The sequence below is a fragment of the Leptinotarsa decemlineata genome, unplaced genomic scaffold, assembly GCF_025532065.1.
Source record: "Leptinotarsa decemlineata unplaced genomic scaffold, Ldec_3_MD MMD2_tig00001393_RagTag_RagTag, whole genome shotgun sequence".
NCBI lineage: Eukaryota > Metazoa > Arthropoda > Insecta > Coleoptera > Chrysomelidae > Leptinotarsa > Leptinotarsa decemlineata.
In genome coordinates, this window is record NW_027412562.1 from 5,321,978 (window position 1) to 5,342,636 (window position 20,659).

Sequence of the window (20,659 nt, forward strand, 5' to 3'; positions counted from 1 at the left end):
GTCATTATTCTGTGTAGAATTGTATATTTGAACAATTTTTCATTACCAAAAAATGGTGTGTTTTTTTCCGAAGCCACCCATTGATATCCGATTTCCTTCATGCATTATTTGGTATGTTTTCAACTTTCTCATCATATTCACATTCATTTATTTATTTAGCATATGGCTTAATCACATCACAAAAGTTAACATAACAAACATAATTTTTTAAGGCATAAAAAGACACAAGAAATTAAGTTTACAAACAAACATCTAAGTCACGTGTATATTCAATTGCATACTCAGTCGCTGTCCGGCCCACACAGCACTAGATATTCATGGAATATTCCCTGTATATCATAAAACGAACGTATATATTCCAAATATTCATAGAATATTCTTGGAATATATAGATGCCTTTAGAATATTCATAGAATATGCTTGAATGAATATGGCAGGATTATTCCCGAAAGAATGTGCATAGAATGTCTATAAATGGATTATTCTCCCTTGAATATTCTAAGAATATTGTCGCTCGAATATACCATATGGTATATTCTTAGAATATATCCCCACGGTATATTTTGGAATATTCTATACAATGGAATTTTGAATTATCTTATAATAACGTATTCAAATAATTCAATATTATTAAAAACAAAAATATTTGAAGATCTTAATCGAATGCATAACCTAATGTATATAACCCTGATAGTGTTAACCAGTTTTTGAACTCAACGCAAAGATTCTGGATGAATTGCTCCAACAGCAACTGTTGGAAACGACAAAAAAATTTGAATGGGCCAATAAATGAACCAATTGCATCAATAAATTGGTTAATTCTCATCCTATTTGTCTTTTTGTATTTGAAATTATTTAATTACAAAGCGAAAAATCCTGGAAACAGAGAAATGGGGAAGTGAATAATTGGAGTAAACGTTTCTCATTGGTCAATTGAAGTGTAGCGCGCGACAGTCGAATAAGCTCTGTGAAAGCGCCTGTCCCTTAATGCATGGTACATTTGCGTTTGCGTTAAATTCGACATTTGATTCAACATGGCGGTTGACGTGGCAGGTTCGCGTGTGTAATGCATGGTGTGTTGGTGTTATTATCAAAGTATAATTCTATCACGTTCAGTGTACCATTTATAATTTAGGGTTGTCCAATTTGCAGTACAGCGAATAGTTTGATTTTGGATCTTCAAACAGGAGAGTTGCATCTATTCAGTCTTCAAGAAAAGTAAGTAAAATGCAATAGTATCGATAGTAAAGTCATGGTGATTAACCTACTATACCTCATTTTAGGTTCGAGGAGAGTTGGTGTGTGGGATTTGTTGGTTTGACTAAGTACATGTTTGAACTAGAGTGATTTCAGTTGTGTATCTTCAATAGAGAAAAGTAAGTGAATGACACATTCTTTTGTATCATTTGTTTTCATAATTTTTATCACTCGTTTTCAAGATAGTATCAATTTGCCCAAAAGGAAACAGAGTGGTACCTGGTACAGGCAGGTGCGCCAAGGAACTGAAAACGTAATGATTACTTTTTTACAAGACAATGCATGTTGTTCTCCAAGTCATAAAATGTTGTAAATGTTCATGAGTAACCTATGCGAAAAATATTTGTTTGATTTTTATTCCAGTTTCATTGTGCCACTTTCAAATAGTGATAATGAACGTTAATGTACATTTTGTTCCAGGTATTACTATTGAAACACTGGCTGATGCATTGTTGGACAAATATAAGGAAAACTTTTCTGGTGAGCAAAGTTTGAATAACTTTAAGTAAGTGAAATTCATTGAAGAACCCATCATACCACTCATTTTAAATACTTCATTTGTGGGTTTATTTTTCTAAGTGAGAAACCTAACCTAACCTATTTCTTGATGTAATACACTTTTTCTTTTTCAATGAAATGATATATTTATTATTTTTTAATTAGTGCTGATGAATTCACAGAGTTGTTATTTTAGAATATTTTTTAGTATACATTTGTTTGAGAGTAGGCACATCCTAATTTGAATACATTTCTAATATTTGTAATATGACAGTATTCAGGAATATTCTATTCAGTGAATAAATATTTTGAATTGGATTTTTTATTTTTGATATTGGTTGAAACGTCAAATATTTCAGTGTATTATGTTTTTAAAATATATTTGTTTATGAATATTATGTGTTTTATTACTTGTGTGAATCTTGTATCAAAATGCAATATATACATGCCTAATAGCGGTTACTCGTCACATTCTTGGAATATTCCAAATATTCCTAGAATATTCATAAAATATATTTAAAGAATATTCTATGGTGTTTCTCTATTGTATATTCCTACAATAAACTAAGAATATCCTGAATATTTTATGAATATTCCTCGGGTTCTATTCCTGGAATATTCTTAATAGAATATACCTTAGATATTCTAAGAATATTATAAGATATTCCAAGAATATTCCCAAGGAATATTCTTAAAATATATCAAAGGTTCGCCAGGAGCACTTCCAGGGAATATTCTCCAGAAGATATATATATCCATGGCATATTCATAGCATAATACAATATCCTTAAATGTATATTCATGAAATATACCTGGAATATCTATTGCTATGTGGGGGAAGTCCAAGGGGGCACGGCGTAGTCCCTCAGTGGGCAGTCTTCAACGATGTGGCTGATTGTTTGCATGTCATCTGCACAGTCGCACCTGGGGGAAAGGTTCTTACCCCATTTAAAAAGTGAGTCAGCACATTTCCCGCATTTGGTTCTAATTGTATATAAGGTTTACCATGTTTTGCGGGGTAGGTCGAATCCATGTCGTTGGCTGGATATGCAAGACATGTCTTCATGGTAATAGCCAAAATGCTTTGACTCCATCAATCAATACACCGTCTTTAACAAAACAATCAATAATTCAAATGTGGGTAATAATCAGTCGCCTTCCTTTGCCAGAAAACGACCACAATTTGGTAGACCATCCTACTAAAATTGCTTGAGGCGAACATCTTTTTCTCTCTTGAGAGATGTGGCCTCTTTTTGAGGCCACATCTTTCTAACGATACATCCTTCTCTAAGTAAAGTTTCGTCCGGATGAGAAATCGTGCTATTCTCACGTCACAACTCTCTCTTCTGTCTTGGGTAATGTTTTCTTCAGCAAATAATTCATAATTCTCATTCGAGAGTTATGTTCTGTTTTGTCATTCCCAGCTGATTCCATTCCCGTCAAGTTTTCCACAATTTGGCACTATGCAGGCAAAGGTTGGAAACTAAATTATTTGGAATCCTTGAAAATTCATAAAGGGCTTGATGCCCTCGATAGAAGAAAATTAGATATGCAAGCGTATGACCTTGTCATCTTGACAAATTCCACGCCGGAAAGGGTAGCTTGTAATATCCTCCAAAGCACGATAGACGTGGTTTACAGTTGTTGCCTGAGGGAGCAAACGTCTGTCAACACCTTAATAAAAAACTAAACTGAAACGCTCACTTGAAAAAAGAGTGGCGGGGTGAGTGGCGGGGGATCACTGTCTCTCTCTTATGGGTGTTTGACAGTCCCCGGTGCAGACCACACGGCACTCACCCAGTAAAGTTATCGGTCAACCACCCAATCCCGCATCTGCGGGCAACAGGCGTTGGCCGATTTCAAGCTAGATGTGTGGGAGAGGTGTCTCGCAAGAGCCCTCGGCGGTTACTCATCTAACGCTGGAAAGGTAGCTTTCCTAACATGAGTGCCCTTCGGGGTAACGTAAGGGTATGCGGTGCAGACCACACGGCGTACACCCAAAAGTTGTTGATGAACCGCCCTATTCCGCACCTATACGGGTAATGGGCGCGACATCTTCGACATATGATGTGTGGTATAGGATGCTCGTGAGAGTTACTCATCAAACGTTGGAAAGGGAACTTTCCTAACATGAGTTCTAGGGGGGAGGTGAGTGCCCGCTCGCGGCTGGATGCTAGTGAGCCTCATCTCCAACTGGCGATGGCCTCTTAGGGGCAGCGGCTCCGCTAGCGGGTAAAGGGATACGGGTTGCGGTAATCCATTCATGGGTGCATTGCAGCCCCATTCTGAGGCACTGGACGGCTTATGCTGTTCCGTGATCCTCGTCTGCTTCTGTACGGATCCAAGCGTTCGAGGTGTCGGGGCTCGCGGTCCTTCCGGGCTCTAGTATCCGAGTCTAGCCTTGGAGGGCACCAAGGCAGACGCTTGAGGTGTCGGAACCCGATTGGACGGAGCTACTAGTATCCGAGCTTAGGACCCCGGCCGGCCACTTCCGGGACCATATTCCCAACTGATTTGGCATGGCTGGCGGGGGCAGGTGTGCGACGCGAGCACTCTCTGGCGAAAGAAGAGCTTAGTTAACTTGTACGAACGTTCGGTCGAACGCTGCCGATGGTCCTGTCTCTTGGTTAGCCACACTAAGTAGATGTAAGGAAGCAATTCCGGGTTCGGTGAGCGGGAGGAAGCCCTGCGAAATCCTGTTGGTGTGGGGTGAGGGGCGGTACCCGCAAGGATTTCTCGAAAATCCACCCCTCCACACCCGATCGCATCCAACGCCAGGGTGCGTCTGGGGGGCCTAACCGGCCCCCCAGGCCCCCCGGTGCGGTCGTAACTATGACTCTCTTACACAAAGTCAGATTATCCCTATGGACATGTAACCAAAGATCACTTATAGTGCACTTGCCTAGTGGCCTAGTGGCTTACAGGGGGGACAGGTTTGTCTGGCCATCAGTGGCGTCATCAGTACCACACCGTAAATCGCTATAGAGATCCTTCTAGATCTACCTCTTCTCTACATTTTGCTGGAGAGAGAGGCTAGATGGACTGCATATAGACTTGTGCACATTGCCAATTGCACTAATTGATTCAATACAAAGGTCACTGGAAGTCACAGCATTCAGGAAATGACCTCTGACTTCATGTCTCCAACTGTCAATTCTCGAACTGGCTTATAAAGTACTGTTCTCGAATAGAGGAGACATGATGCTTCGGAATAACGAAATATTAAGAGCAGATAGTTGTTCGTTCACAGATGGATCAAAAACACCTTCCGGTTTTGGTGCAGGCATTTTCAGTCGCAGACCCAGGACAGAGATATCAACCTACCTATGCGACTGTATTCCAAGAGGAAATTTACGCTATTGAATTGTGTGCGGAGAGATTGGAAGAATTCAACCTCATCCACAAGTCAATAAAAATATTCTCGGATACTCAAGCGGCGTTGAAAGCTCTTGGCTCCTACCGAGCAACATCTAAATTGATAGCAAATTGCCGAAAACGACTCTCCTCGATAAGAAGACTCAACAGATTGTATCTGGTTTGGGTTCTTTGCCATACTGGCCTGAATGACAATGAGGCTGCTGACTCCCTCGCAAAGTAGAGTGCTGCAAGCAGCTTCATCGGACCAAAACCTGTCATTGACATCTCTTTAGGTTTTGCCAAACAAAGATTGAACACCTGGATGGCAAGAATATTCATGGACTTCTGGCAGAATCTTCCAGGATTGGCTCACTCCAAGGCGTTTATTCATCCTTCGAAGCTTGATACCAAACAGTTGTAGGACTACAGTAGAAATGAACTACGATGTCTAACAGGCCTTCTTACAGGTCAGTCATTTGAATTGTCATATGCAAGAGACTCGGACTGTCGGAAGACAGTGTGTGTCGCCTCTGCTTGGAGAATGATGAAACAGCAGAGCACATATTTTGTGCCTGTTTCACTGGGGACAGAATCAAGTTTTTAGAGTTCGGCAGAGCCGTACTCTCGCCATCTGACCTAAAAGACTACAGTCCTGAACTATCATGACAACATTCAGTTTGTGATTTACATTTTCAATGCAGGCATCTCCATCAAAATTCAATGCAGGTATAGTTACCTATCCCACAATATTCAAACCGGCAAAAACAACGGTTATTTCGATACGAGTGAACATCCCAAGTAAGCGATCTTTCCTTTCAACATAGCTTGATCAAAAAAACCCGTCTCGTTTATAAACTTGACTAGTTGACAGGAGAATTGCGACTCATCGTCTGATCAGTGTGTGCGAAATTCGCCAGTGTTATCCGCAATACAGTGTTTGTCATAAAAAGAGGGGCTATCAGATACAGGAAGTATAATTATCAATTAATTTGCTGGTAGTGCTGCTATTGTCATCGTGATTTGGTGTTTTACAAACTGGGTCAAGCCCGTGAAATATGAAAAGTAAGTTCATTTATTTTTTCCCACGTTGATTATAAATCATCACATTTTCTATTTATTCAACAACTCAACAAAATGCATTCATGTTTACAAAACATTAATTTGTAGTATAAGAGCGATCCTGTTTATAGAAAATAAAAAATTATCGGTAAGTTTTCGTTATCTGGACACCCGGCGATTTTGAAAAAATTTTTGACTGTACTTACGTATTTTGATGCGTGGATTACGAATCCGAAAGAAAAAAGCAGCGCTCTCCATTATTTGAATAGTTACGGCCCTTCAAAGTTCAGAAAAGGGCAACTTTTCAGCCTTCTTTTTCACTAAATAAACTATTTAAAAACACAAGCATTTATTCACTAGGTCACCTTTACACCTTATTCCTCCTTCTTTAACACTTTTCACTTCAATAATCAGCATTTGTTGGAGGGACTGTTTTACAGCAACCGTGTGATGTATTGGTGCGCCATCAAGCTGATACCATAGGTCGTATTTAATATTTAAAGGCACATTATCTAAAACTTCACTAACCTCATTATTCAAAAGGTTGAGATAACCGACGGATGATAAATTGTTCCTAAAGAAAAATAGCCGAATTATTTGGTTATTAAGTATCCCACACCATACATTAGTTTTAAAGGAATACTGATCACCACATTCAACTGTGAAATCGGGATTTTCTTGGGCCCACCATCGGCAATTTTGAGAACTTACCGTTCCATTTGAAGAGAACGTTGCCTCATCAAAATCTCGTTCTTTTAATGTGTTAATAATTTTTGGCTTGTAAGGCCAAGATTTATTCTTTAATAGAATTTTTCTAACACTTTCTCTCTTGTAATCGGTAGTTTTTATAATATCGGTTATGCTCGTTTGCCCGTGTTCAATAACTTTTAAACAAATGTTGAGTTAGGCCTCCTCATCATATTTACTTGGAGTGTGCTTTTTCTTAAATTGATTTGCTACGGATCCTGTTTGCTCCTGTTTCGACATTATCCTTGACATAGTAGGTAGTATGTTGAACATTTTTTCCTGGATGCCGTTAATTAAAAATGTTAGCTACTTGCCGGTATGGTGTATTCTCACCACATATTGAAACTATTTCTATTCTTTCCTGAAATTGCAACAATAACTGTTAAAAATTTGACAAGTAAATCAACACTTATGTTGCACTGTTTGGAACCTTTGGTGTAGTAATGAATATTACTGGAGTTTTTTCCCAACACCAAATCGTTATTTTTAACACCCCGACACGTGTTTCGATCACCAAGTGATCATCTTCATAGAGGAAGATTAAAACCTCTTTGAAGATGATCACTTCAGTAATATTCAAGTAAATCAACAACTTGACACTACCATAGCATGCATTTTCTTTGTCAAGACCTATTCAAAAATTTTATTCAACGTGATTAAGCACCCTTACCGCCCTAGTTAGTGTTTATAAATAATCTGTAAATACTGAATATTGAAATTTTAATGTAATTTTAACTCTAGTAATTTTATTAATACTTATTGCAGTTCTTGAGTTGTGTCTGCTTTTTCAAAATTGCAGGTACTGACGTTTGTTTAAGAAAATAGCCAAGTGATTGAAACTTTGCACCAGTCATGTTAAAATTTTTATAGCACATTTTTAATTTCTCTCTAAAAATGTCCGTATGAGTAAAAATTTATGAGAAAAGTTAAACTCCATGATGAGTTTGTTATGTATACATGAATTGATGACAATTAACCGAACTTGGTTTTTAAAAGGGGATATCTGTCAAAAAAAGCAAAACGTTAACTTTATCTTAGTTGCATAAAATTTGGCATATAGATATAAAATTGTCGTAGACACAACTTTTTGTTAAATTGGATCTAGAAATGCACTTTTTCAATTTTTTTCAAAAAAAAAGTTGAATTTGACAAACACTGAACGTCAGTGGGACGCAGTTGGCCGCATCATTTTAAGTTTAATTTAAAGCACAAACAAGTGCCGAAGTTAAACTTCATTGAAACTTTTCGAAAAAAAAAAGTTTCCCATATGGTGCGCACTTTAATGGTGACACTATATATATATATACAATCGATCGCTTTAAAAACACTTCACTATTTTTCGTCGAAAGCTTCTGATAATTCCTCTTCCATATTCTCTGTTTCCTATTACTGTCGTCATTTAAATCAATAATCAAATCGAATATATATATATATATATATATATATATATATATATATATATATATATATATATATATATATATATTCGATTTGAGAGCACCCGGCGATTTTGAAAACATTTTTGAGCATACTCACGTATTTTCATGCGTAGATTACGAATCCGAAAGGAAAAAGCGGCGCTCTCTCTTATTTGTAAAGTTACGGCCCATCAAAATTCAGAAAAGGGCAACTTTTCAGCCTTCTTTTTCACAAGAAGAACTATTTAAAAACACCTAGGTCACCTTTACACCTTATTCCTCCTTAATTGATACTTTTCAATTCAACAATCAACATTTTTCTTACAAAAAACTCAATCTAAAAACGAATGCTTTTTCTGGTGACATTCTTTTATTTCTATGTTAGTTATTAGTGACATTTCAGAAAAAAGCGGTTGATATTTGCCGCCGCCTACTATTTCAAATTCGTAGATTTGTATTTTTAGTTTGACTTGAGTGATAAGAAAAACACAAAGAATGAAGGCAAAAAACATTTGAATTACTTTAGGAATATTGACAGCATCAGTCGTACCAACTATGTCACAAACCTTGAAAAAGTAAAACACAGAGATATATGACCGAAAAGCAGCTCCGTTCATTTTTGAACATTTTTATTGGAAAAATGTTGATTGTTGAAGTGAAAAGTGTCAAGGAAGGAGGAATAAGGTGTAAAGGTGACCTAGTGAATAAATACTTTTGTTTTTAATTAGTTCATCTTGTGAAAAAGAAGGCTGAAAAGTTGCCCTCTTCTGAACTTTGAAGGGCCGTAACTTTATAAATAAGAAAGAGCGCCGTTTTTTCTTTCGGATTCGTATCTTCGCATCAAAATACGTAAGTACACTCAAACATTTTTTCAAAATCGCCAGGTGCGATTCTATATAATTAGAAAGGATTTTTGAATAACAAAATTAGTTAGCTCCCTAACTATATTATTGGAGGGGAACTGTTGGAAGGTAGGTTTACTATATCGTTCACTTGAACTATACAAGCTTTTCACAGAAGGTGTGAACAACGATGTGCCTCAGCACATCAACAACCGATGAAAATTTAGAGGAAGTGAAGGAAATTGTTATGAAGAATCGTCGAATCACTATTAAAGAAGTTACTGAGGATGCCGGCATATTGTTTGGCTTATGCCATGCAATTTTTTTAGAAATTTTAGCCATGAAGCGTGTGTCAGCAAAGTTCGTTTCAGAATTGCCGGGTATACGGTAATGATATCGAAAAGCTTTCATAGCCAAGAGAATACAAATTGTTACAAATGTCTCCCCGCTCCCCTACCTGTCATAATTGACTAGTCTATCAGTTATTTTGTAGTCAAATATTAGCATCGGATGTTTTTGTGACATTTGAATGTCACGAGATTTTACTCAACCCTCTCCCCCATCCCCCAATCTCACGTGAGATTTTTCAAAATGTGGGTTTCTTATGTAAACACGTTGGATGGTTATTGTAAAAAGAAAAAAAATGCTTCGTGCTTATATTTACGACTAGTTTAGACTAGTAATCAATATTGCTGAGAGTTTAATTATAAGTGTAATAAAAATTTAACAATAGAATACTTAAATCGTAACTACTGTGATTAAAAAAAATATCTACTCTAATTCAGTCCATGGAGAATCATGCGCGGTCTCAAGAAAGACTATTGGAACCAACATGTCCATATGATTTTCAGTAAAATCATTTGCTCCTTGGGACGGGTTACACTGTACCGTAAATTCAGAATCAATTGAGCTATTTGGTATCAAACAAATATGGTGGTTTGACAGTCAGTAGATGTATAACGTCTAAGTATGAATGTTGTTGCTTTCAAATAATTTGTTCACATTTGTTTACTTACTATGTTGAAATAATTGATCATGGTTTTGTTGATAAAAAAGACGATTTTGACATTGACAATAATTTGAAAGACATAAAATAAAGATATTCACTTGATATGTTTGATTCCTGGTTTATTTCGACTTTAAATCAGAGGAATTTACAGTAGGACTGACTAGTCCGAACAATGAATGACATTATTTTCTTTCGAACGAATTAGTGAATGCTTAAGATTAAATCTTAAGCATGTACAATCTGGATTAAATGGACCAAAATAGTATAATTTTTTTTGTTTCAATCAGAAACAAAATTGCGTGATATTAGCCGGGATCACTCCTCTCTCCAATGTAGATGAGATTTGACTCGATCCCCCCCTCCCTTAAACACCTCACGTAATTTATGGACGCCCCCCAAGAAATTAGATGTTTTATTATCTTTTGACGAAAACCCACATACACCTACAAAAAAGTAGCTGGTGATAATAATGTATGTGAAACTTCTGCAATGAGAATTTTGAAAACTAATAAATAACATCCATATTAAAGTCAACTACATCAAGAATTGAATGAGGTTGATCCTGATCGTAGATTAGAATTTTGTGAAATGATAGTGGATAAATGTCAACATAGTCCGATGTTTTCCAAAACAGTTTTTCTGATGAGGAAACATTTTCCTTACATGGAACGGTGAACAAGCAAAATTGTCGGTATTGGAGTACGCAAAATCCACACTGAATGAGGGAAGTTTACACACAGTATCCTATTAAAGTGAACGTTTGTGCTGGCATTCTGAATAACACAATAATTGGACCATATTTTTTGAGGGGACAGTAACTGGGTCCACTTACTTGAATTTTTCACAAAATATTTTAATATATGATTTACCACAACGTTTCCCTGATCGTGTTAACACAGCAGATATCAATAGAAACATATGTTCTGAACAGGATCGATCTACACCGCATTATGCAGCAACAGTACGACATTATCTGAATCAAGTTTTTCTCCGTCGATGGATCGGTAGACGTGGCGAAATTGAATGACCAGCCCCTTCTTGCGATCTGGCTCCACGTGATTTCTTTTTGTGGGGCTATTAGAAATAAAAAGTTTACAAGAAGAATTTCACTAATATTGACGATCCAAAAATAATTTAATAACTGTATATTACAGTTTAGCTGAATCTGTCCTAAGTTACTGCATTACAGCATGGGGTAGCGCCTTTAAAAATATTCTCGACCCTCTAAAAATTGCTCAACATTTTTCACTGAAACCATTTACACAAAAGAAACACGATTTTCAACCATGATACCCTACAATACACCGATAATAATATAAAGTCCTTATACAGGGCTATTCAAATTCGTTTCTGTACATGGGGATCTCGTAAACGATAAGGGATAGAGTGTCGGTTAAATTGTGGCAGAATTGCGTATTTCAGAGACCTATTCAATGATGTGAAAAAATCGAATATGTCCTTGAATCTTTTATACATGGTGTCATCTGACTTGTGCCACCTCCATTTTTGAATTTTTTAATACGGAGCTGTATTTTTTGTTGTAGTTTCTGTATCGTCGACGTTCACTTCATACTGAGAAATCAAATTCATTTTTATATTTCGGGATGTTTCAGTAATATTTGATTATAATTGTGTGAATGACTCCTTTTTAAATTACGGCCCTAGAAATTGGTTGATTGAGTTGAATAAAAACACAATAGCAACTCTCACATCTCCCTAGGTACCTATTCATATTTTTTCCATTGCTCTGAGCGTTTTCTACAATGAACTTCGAATAAGAAAACGTCTTATGATTATCTGAAACATATCTACATCAAAAATATATTATATGTGGTTTTATGAGCAGAAAAAGAAATGCTAGCAACAATAATATCCGAATCGAACACTATAATTATAATCAAAATTGAAATGAAGTAATTTATATACACAAAAAAATTAATAGCGCAATAAATGTTCGAATTGGAATCCATCCATTTCGAGACATTTTTGAACTCGGTTTTTTATATTACTTATTGCCCTCAATACACTTATTTGCTGCATTGTTGCAAAATCATTCAATATTCTCAATCTGGAGTCTTCTACATTTTTTATCTCTCTGCCAGCGTAAACCCTATTTTTCAATGTCCCCAATAGAAAATAGTCCAAAATAGTAAGATCTGGCCATCTTGCAGGCCATCTTATTGGCTCATTATTTGTCTCGAAGTGGAAGGACTCGAATTCGAACATTTATTGCGCCATTTCTTATTCGAAGTTATTTGTAGAAAACGATCAGAGCAATGGAAATATGAAAAAATAAGAATAGGTACCTAAAATTGAAAAAAAAACTTTCTAAAACCTCTACGATACATCTCTACGAAAACGTGAAAGTTGCTACTGTGTTTTTATTTAATTCAGTCAACCAATTTCCAGGGCCGTAATTTAAAATGGAATAATTCACCCTATTGTAATCAAATATAAGCGAAACATCCCGAAATATAAAATAAAATTTAATTTCTCAGTATGAAGTGAACGTCTACGATCCAAAAACTACAACAAAAAATACAGGTCCGTATTTAAAAATTCAAATATGGGGGTGGCCCAAGTCAGATGACACCTTATATGAAAGATTTATGAACATTTCCTGATAGCTCACATTAAGTGCCACTAGCAAAATGTAGACAGATTTTCAATATGTCTGCGAAAAAAGAAGGCAAAAATATAATTTGGGATTTTTTAGTTTTTCCTGTATATCTCCAGAACCAAAAGAGCTATATTCCATTTTTTCAAATCATTGAATAGGTCCTAAAATACGCAGCTTTGCTACAATTTAACTGACACTCTAACTCTTATCGTTTACGGGATCCCCATGTACAGAAACGAAATTGAATAGCCCTGTATATTTATAGAAGCATTATCTGGGCCTATTCAAACATTGGTAAATTCAAAAAACTAGAAAATGATATAAACAAGGTCAAGTATAGTCACAACATTACAAATTTCATTTTTCAGGAAATTCCATTCCCAAAGAAGTCTTTTTTATTATGGCCCAAAATTTTTCAACCTTCCTCCTAAAAACCTGAAAACTAAAAATGGTATGAGAAAATTCAAAACTGCCTTGAAAAGTTGTATACAAGGAAACCTAATCCGTTTCCAAATAGAATACCGTTCACCTTTGCTATCATTCGCCTATCAATATAAGTATTTTAAATTTGAAATACAGGTTTTCTTAGCGCTCCTGCCAACATTTCACTGAAACTATTAGAATTGTACAGCCTTCCGATTTCACTCATTGTATTTATTAAACATATCCATTTTATGTATTTGAGATCTAACATGATTTATAATCCTGCTGAATAAATGGGAAAGCACAATACACGTATATTTCATACCTAGGACCAACCCATACATTCAGTGGGATAATTCTGATGTCATATATTATTTGAAATATTTGATGTACAAGTATGTTATTGAATGAATAAATTACTGAAATTACTCAAAACACCACATCAGGCAAGAAATCTATCAAATCACCGCAAATATGTTGCAAAATGTTATCGAAGAACACCGTCAATTTTTTTGTCAGGAAATGAACAGTTCCCGTTTTGAGCGTATGCTTTAGACCTTTAGACAAATATTGTTGAACCAGTGCAGAATTACTCTTTTTGTAATTCAACATACTCTATACCTTTCATTACCTCCCACAATTTCGTAAAAAATATAACTTGCCGCTTTATATCGCTCAGACAAAAAAAAAACAAATACATTCTGTTGACCACAATCAATATAATGGCCTGGAAATCAATTGAAACAGCCAGCACATTGTCCGACACACTTATTTTATGAATGAATGTACCTTCAATCTGATGACAATGGCCAAGACCTTGAATTGAATTATGCAATTGTAAATACGTTGGTAATTGTAATCATGAATGCATTCGTTTTGTTGTGGACTCAATACGATGGGTTTAATATCTGCAGAAATTAGATTTCTAGTCAACTGGTCTCCTCATTGACTTTCAGAAGAATTGCTAATGAATACCTAGAAGATATATAGTCGAATGTAGATGTTATCATGGTGATCAGTTCAGTTTTCATTCATCGAACTCAGTGAATAATTAAAGTGTAATACTGAATAAAAGCGAGTTTATTTAACTTTAAAGCTACCAATTACAAATATCACAGAACACAATACAAAAAGATAATTATAATTGGTTAATAACATATAGAATTATATTATTTTCAAATAAACTTAATATAAAGTAGATATGATAAAAAAACGAGAATGAATATTTCAATGAAGTTATCAAATTATTACTCGGAAATCAATGTTATGTTAATAATTATAACGATAATAATAACAATAATAATAATAAATTTCGCTTAAATTACACACAAGAAGATAAAAATTAGCCTATGGCTGTCTTCCACGCCTCGTACTTAATGATAAAATTAACATGATATCATCACTCTTAAAGATATTAGCATGGTATTAATTCAACTTTCTTCAAGCACACGTAATTTGAGAGAAAGAATATGATAAATACATCTCAAACTGCAATAGAGCAAAGGAAATCACAGTTAAAAGGTAAGACCTCGTTAATTCTTAGCTCGCACAAGTTTCGACAGTTGTGAGTTGTCGTTCTAAGGAGGGCGACAGCTAGATGTTCCCAATAACGGATTCAATATCCCCCGGAGCGTAGGGCAACACCGATGTCTCGTCAATACCGTAAAAATTCCGTAGGTGGTAATCAAGCACTCTTTTTTTTTTTAAGCACTACAGGAAAATCCCTAAGGCGCTAACTGAGCGTTGCCTGTGCCAAATTAGCGATTCCCATTGGATTTGAATCGCTGGAGATTAAATTTATTTAGAAAGACGTTCTCAGGAAGTTTATTCCAAATTAACGCAGTTCTTCTGATATGCGCCGCTCTTGGTGGAATCAAATGTACCAAATCACTTGAACACTTCCCGTGAAAGTATAAATAGAAGAGAGACAAATCTCCAACCTTTCTTTCATGTTCCAGGCTATTAAAGTTGCACGTGATGTTCACGTGATGGCTCTTTTCTGGATAGAATCCAGCAACCTCAGTGTATGTTTGGGGTCAGAGCTCCATACATGAGAACAATACTTCAGAGAAGACTGATCTGAGCTTTATAAAGCATCAAAAGTTGCTGAGGTGTGTACAGTTTTCTAGTTCGGAACAGTGTTCCAAGCTTTTGAAAAGCAGCCTTTGCAATTCCAGCGACATGATTGTGCCAAGAAATATTGGTATCCATTTTAATCCCCAATAAACTTATCGAAGCAGAAAGCGGAGTTGTCTGACCTGACAATATTATATCCGGTTCGGAGACATTTATCTTCTTGGAGAAAACCGATATATCGGTTTTTGGGGCATTGAATTGAAGCTGGTTACTTTTATCCCAATTCGGAATCACTTCTAGATCCTTATTAAGATATGCAACCTTTTGCTGCTGGTTAAGATGTGCCTGCGTATCCGATCTCCTAGAATCCAAATGAAATGGCGAGACAAGTGTGCTGTCGTCAGCAAAGAAAAGGTTTTTTCCAATAAGTCATTAATATACAATAAAAAGAGGGTTGGAGACAATATGGATCCCTGAGAACTTCAGAGTGAAATTATTCGAGAGATATCTATCGACGGCCACTTGCAGGGAACGGTCTTTCAGGAAGCTGGACAGCCATACAAAAAATGATCCGACAAGCCACGTTATGTCGATGGGTATATGCTGAGACCGCATATGCTGAACATGCTGACAGCAAGAGCATCAGTATCTCAGGCTCCTCGCGGCAGTTCATGCACCTTGTCAGGAACCTCTTCATCCGTCAGGCAACTGCGGTAGACTAAGATGTAGAACACCATCCTAGTAGGCTTTTCTATAGGCCTTCTGATGGACAGGTTCTGACTGCTTATATATCCGTTCGAATACCTGATCTACTGCAGTGAGTATTCGTGCTCGTGAACAACTTAAAACTCGAATTTGTGCACTTTATCCTGTAGTTCTTAGGAATCGAAAAATCACCGCGTATGGGGACAAACCCATTCAAAATTGGCTATCCGGAGTTATCGGGTTGCGCAGTCCATTGAGCTCAAGCTATTGAAGCTTTCTGCTGGAAACTTCCAACAGCTGGAATGTCTAAATTGAGTGACTGCTGATGTTCATAGATATCCTTCCAGAAGGACCTGATCAGCGGTCGGCGGATTATCCACAACACGTGGAGGCTCTTGGAATAAGCGAGAAGGTTTTTCGTAGGACCTGAGGTTTTCCACGATACTTTTCGCTCACTAGTGACTCCTTAGCAGCCACTATCATTCATATCATATCAAGCCGGTGCTGTTTGGTGGTCAGCAGCACGCCTTGACTCAAAGTGTGATGGATGCGTCGTAATTTGGCGGCCATTCGCCGCAGTGCGGGCGTGAAAATTTTGCTGGTCTCCCTGTAATCCATCACGCATTGGATACGAGATGCGTGTTGTCTCGCCAACATGATCTAAGCCTCCATCTTGTGTACCCTCTCTTGAATTTTCCGAACCGTAAGGCCAAGTTTTTGTCCTTCTGAGTCGGAAAGCGAATACATGGCGCTGTACACGGCAGTGTTAATTCGCTAGATGTCAGCCTCTTCTACTCTTCTGAGAGAACATTATGAACCTCTGCATTCAAACAAGCCAGTTCTTGTAGCTTCAGGGGTGGCATGATGCAAGTCTCCTCTCCAGTCAAGTAGAACTGATACTATACTGGGGAAGAGCTATACAGGGTGTAACCAACATCCACCCTAGTTAAAGATTCTATTGCGTTCACGGAAATAAAAATATATAATAAGCTGCCAGCTACCCTGACTAATAGTGTGAATCAAGCGAAATTCAGGAGGGACTTGAAGGTTATTCTAGCAAGGAAAGGGTATTACTCGCTTGAAGAGTTTTTTGAGGATCGTCTAGAGTTTTGAGGAGTGTGTTTTTTATTGCCTCATTCATCGTTTTTTTTTTATATTATTATATACATTCCCAACTAACTGCTATATTTTAACTTTTATTTATCATATGATAATTTCACAAAAAAAACTGTTTTCAATTAACAATCTCACTCTATGTGAAGTTATTTTAGTTGTATAAATCTTAGATTTCAAGCCCTAATTTGTTTATCTACAAGATTGTTCAATCTTTCAGATAATAAAGGTATATCTCTCTTAACATATGTACGTTGAAATATTCAAGTGATGTATTCCTGAGACAATTTTATTATAAAAAGTCTATATGAACTTGTGTCCGAAAATGCTTCGTTTCGGAGATACGGGGTGTTGAAATTGAATTTTCTGTTCGCTTTTTGAAAATACCTCTTGCAAAAAATAAGTTATTTGCACAAAATTCGGTACCCGGGGTTTTTTTGACGTGGGAAATCATAATTTCGTATTAATTTTCATGTAAGTTATTGCAATTTTAGTTATTTTCATCAAACTTTATACGCAGTATACCCGCACAGACTTCTTCTAAACTGGGCATTATCGAACTGCTTATTCAATCCAAATTAAAAAAAAATGGTCAGGTTTAATTATTCAATTAGAAAGTGCTACATTTCGGAGTTAAAAAAAACAATTCGGAGAAGTACTATGTTATTTATTAGGAAAATAAACATATAAAAATTGAACAAAACAACTATCACAACAACTGTTCAAAGTGACGACCCCCAACAGTAATACAAGCTTCTGCTCTCCTTATCAAAGAATTCCGCACCCGTTGAAAAAATGCCCGGAGTATTTCTTATCGTTTCGCAGCAAGCTATGATGCGATCCCTCAACATTTCCTCGTTTTCAATGGAGCTAGCATAAACTAGTGATTTTAAGTGTCAAGTGTCTCCTCTTCCTATCCATCGTTGGGGATATGCTACGTCTAAAAAATGTCTTGCTATCACACTAAAATGAGCAGGAGCTCCATCGTGCATAAACCAAGAGTGATTTCGGAGACCAATGGGAACATCTTCCATAAGTTGGGAAAGCTCGTGTTCCAAAAAATGTGGGTAAGCATCTCCATTCAAACGTGAGGGGAGAAAATAGGGCCCAATTAAACAATCTTCAATTATGCCTACCCATACATTAAAAGAGAAACTGTCTTGGAAATGAGTTTGCGTTATTGCATGTGGGTTATCTTCCGCCCAGATGAGGTTGTTATGGAAGTTCATGATAACATTTCTTGAAAAATTAGCCTCATCTGTGAAGAGGATTGTCGAAAAAATTCGCGGTTGTTGTTCGACTTTTCTTTGAAGCCATTGAGCAAATTCGATACTTGGTTGGAAATCACGTAGCGTAAGTGACTGGACACGCTGAATATTATAAGGATATAATTGCCGTTCCTTTAAAATTCTGTAAACTGTCATGTGACTCACGTTTAAAGTTAGACTAATTTTTCTTGTACTTCTCTGGATGTTCACCAATTTCTTCGAGAGCCGCCTCCTCCAATTCTACAGTTCTTGTAGTCCGTGGCCGTCCTACTGCAGAATTTGTTTCGAAGCTTCCAGATTCGGAAAGTCGCCGAAAAAGCCGTCAGCCAAGCCGTATGCAAAAACCATATCAGCCATTTCAGCATTTGTAAAGTCGGGCATGGTACCAAAAAATCACTTTATAAACTCCGAACTGTGAATTTGTCAATTAATAGTTAAAAATGTGACAGCGAACTTCTATTTTCATAAACAAACTTTCCTAGCCTACTCGATTTAATTAACTTAATTTGTAAGCGGAGAGTGACAAAAATTATGGAAATCAAATTTGGCTATAAAGTAATATGCATCGATATAGAAAATTGTTAATATCTCTAAAAAGATCACCTTTAGTGTTTTTGAGGAGGTGTACCTTTTTTACTTGGAAAAGGTGTGGAAATTAGGTTTTTTCATGGAAAGTACGAAAAGTTTATTGTCAAAAAAGTTGAGGCAATTTGAAATAAATAATGACAGCGTACGCAGCGCCCTCTATATGTTACATGAAAATTAATACGAAATTATGATTTCCCAGGTCAAAAAATCATGGGTACCGAATTTCGAGCAAATAACTGATTTTTTGCAAGAGTTATTTTCAAAAAGCGAACAAAAAAATTCAATTTCAACACCCCGTATCTCTGAAACGAAGCATTTTCGAACACAAGTTCATAAACACATTTTTTCTTAAAATTGTCTCAGGAATACGTCACTTGAATATTCTAACGTACTTATGTTACACCCTGTATAGTCTTGTCGCCAAAGATGAGATACTTCATCCTTAAGGTTTTGGACGTTGAAGGCGGCATGCTTCGGATGTGTTTCACACCACAGAGCATATATTCTGTCTAGTAACCTCTTCGCGCGGGCTCACTACTCTTGTTGCGATGCATAAAGCCATCTCTTAGATCACGTGACCATTCAAAGCGTCCGTTATCATTGCCAGGGTTGTCATCGGTAGGCAAATCATCGTTATGTGCACCACCACCTTGGCTCTGACCCCAACAAGCGGGTCCAAGGGACCAAGTTTTGAGTCTACCGAGTGGTTATCCCTATAGACCCATAGCCGGCACTGGAGGAGGAGTAATGTTCTTCCTCCCGGGTGTGCCTACGTTGTCGGTCCGGTTTTGCACTAGTTGCTGGGGTAAGTAGTGGCGCCACTCACCGAAGGTTTCAGGTGTTAGATGCCATCTCAGATTTTTATCTTTATTATCAACACTCAATGAAATCTATATTCTAACTAATAATTTGTTTTCACAGGACTGGTATATTCCCTTCTGATATTCAAACTATGGAATTCTAGTGTGTATTCAACTTTTCTCAAAAATCTGGATTTGAAGGTGCTTTATCAGTGGTCCCAACTCGAATTTGATTATCTCTCTGAATATGAAAGGAAGACAGATATAGACACTGGTAATTTCATACCTGGCCAAATAGCACCAATCGATACAGATGTCCATTATCCAAGTAAGTATGATCAACTTTTCTCACGATCCAGAAAGTATCTGAAAGAAAATAATTGTCAGATATATTGTCAGTAGTCAAAAACCACTACCCAAACAGACAGCGCTGCGTCGACCCGGCATAGATTTCATGTGACGTGGTAGTCTGAACCACAAATGCATTGCTGGACACAACTGATGATACCACATTTATGGCGCTGTTTCGACCTAGTTAGGTTGAAACAGCGCCATAGGTGTGTTGTGTTTGGATCTTTGGATTCAACTAGTGGCTTTGTAGCTGCAGTAAAGATGAAGGAAGAATCACGTCAGCTAAGTTTGGCTTTGCAACTAACTGCCTTGAAGTGCCTCGTTTAACTTTGATATTCGAGGATCATACGATATTGATGAAATATTCACAGTCGTTATATTTTTTGTATATTCAGATTCAAAATGAAAGATATAATGTAGAAATGTTTTTTCACCATTCCGATGTCTGTTCCCCGTCATCAAATTGTAAATGGAAAAGTTAACAAAAAACTGAAGAATATTTAAATATATGTATCAAGTAAACTAAAT

At 36.7% G+C, this 20,659-nt stretch overlaps 1 protein-coding gene and 1 long non-coding RNA gene across 3 annotated transcripts in view; both read left to right on the forward strand.

Annotated features, from left to right (window-relative positions):
* Window positions 1–297: 297 nt before the first annotated feature.
* On the forward strand, window positions 298–1,961 carry LOC141482502 (uncharacterized). Its single transcript, XR_012465565.1, has 3 exons — window positions 298–1,218; window positions 1,284–1,376; window positions 1,678–1,961. It is a non-coding gene; the product is annotated as an uncharacterized lncRNA (long non-coding RNA).
* Window positions 1,962–5,885: 3,924 nt separating this feature from the next.
* LOC111512764 (major royal jelly protein 9) overlaps window positions 5,886–20,659 on the forward strand; it is a 44,333-nt gene continuing 29,559 nt past the window's right edge. The window contains exons 1-2 of one of the 2 annotated variants that reach the window (XM_023168916.2): window positions 5,894–6,174; window positions 19,902–20,108. In XM_023168916.2, coding sequence (XP_023024684.2) covers window positions 6,168–6,174; window positions 19,902–20,108 — 214 coding nt within the window. In that variant the 5' untranslated portion in view covers window positions 5,894–6,167. Of the gene's footprint in view, window positions 6,175–19,901; window positions 20,109–20,659 lie in introns of both variants that reach the window. The other variant, XM_074175882.1, reaches the window with a different exon arrangement.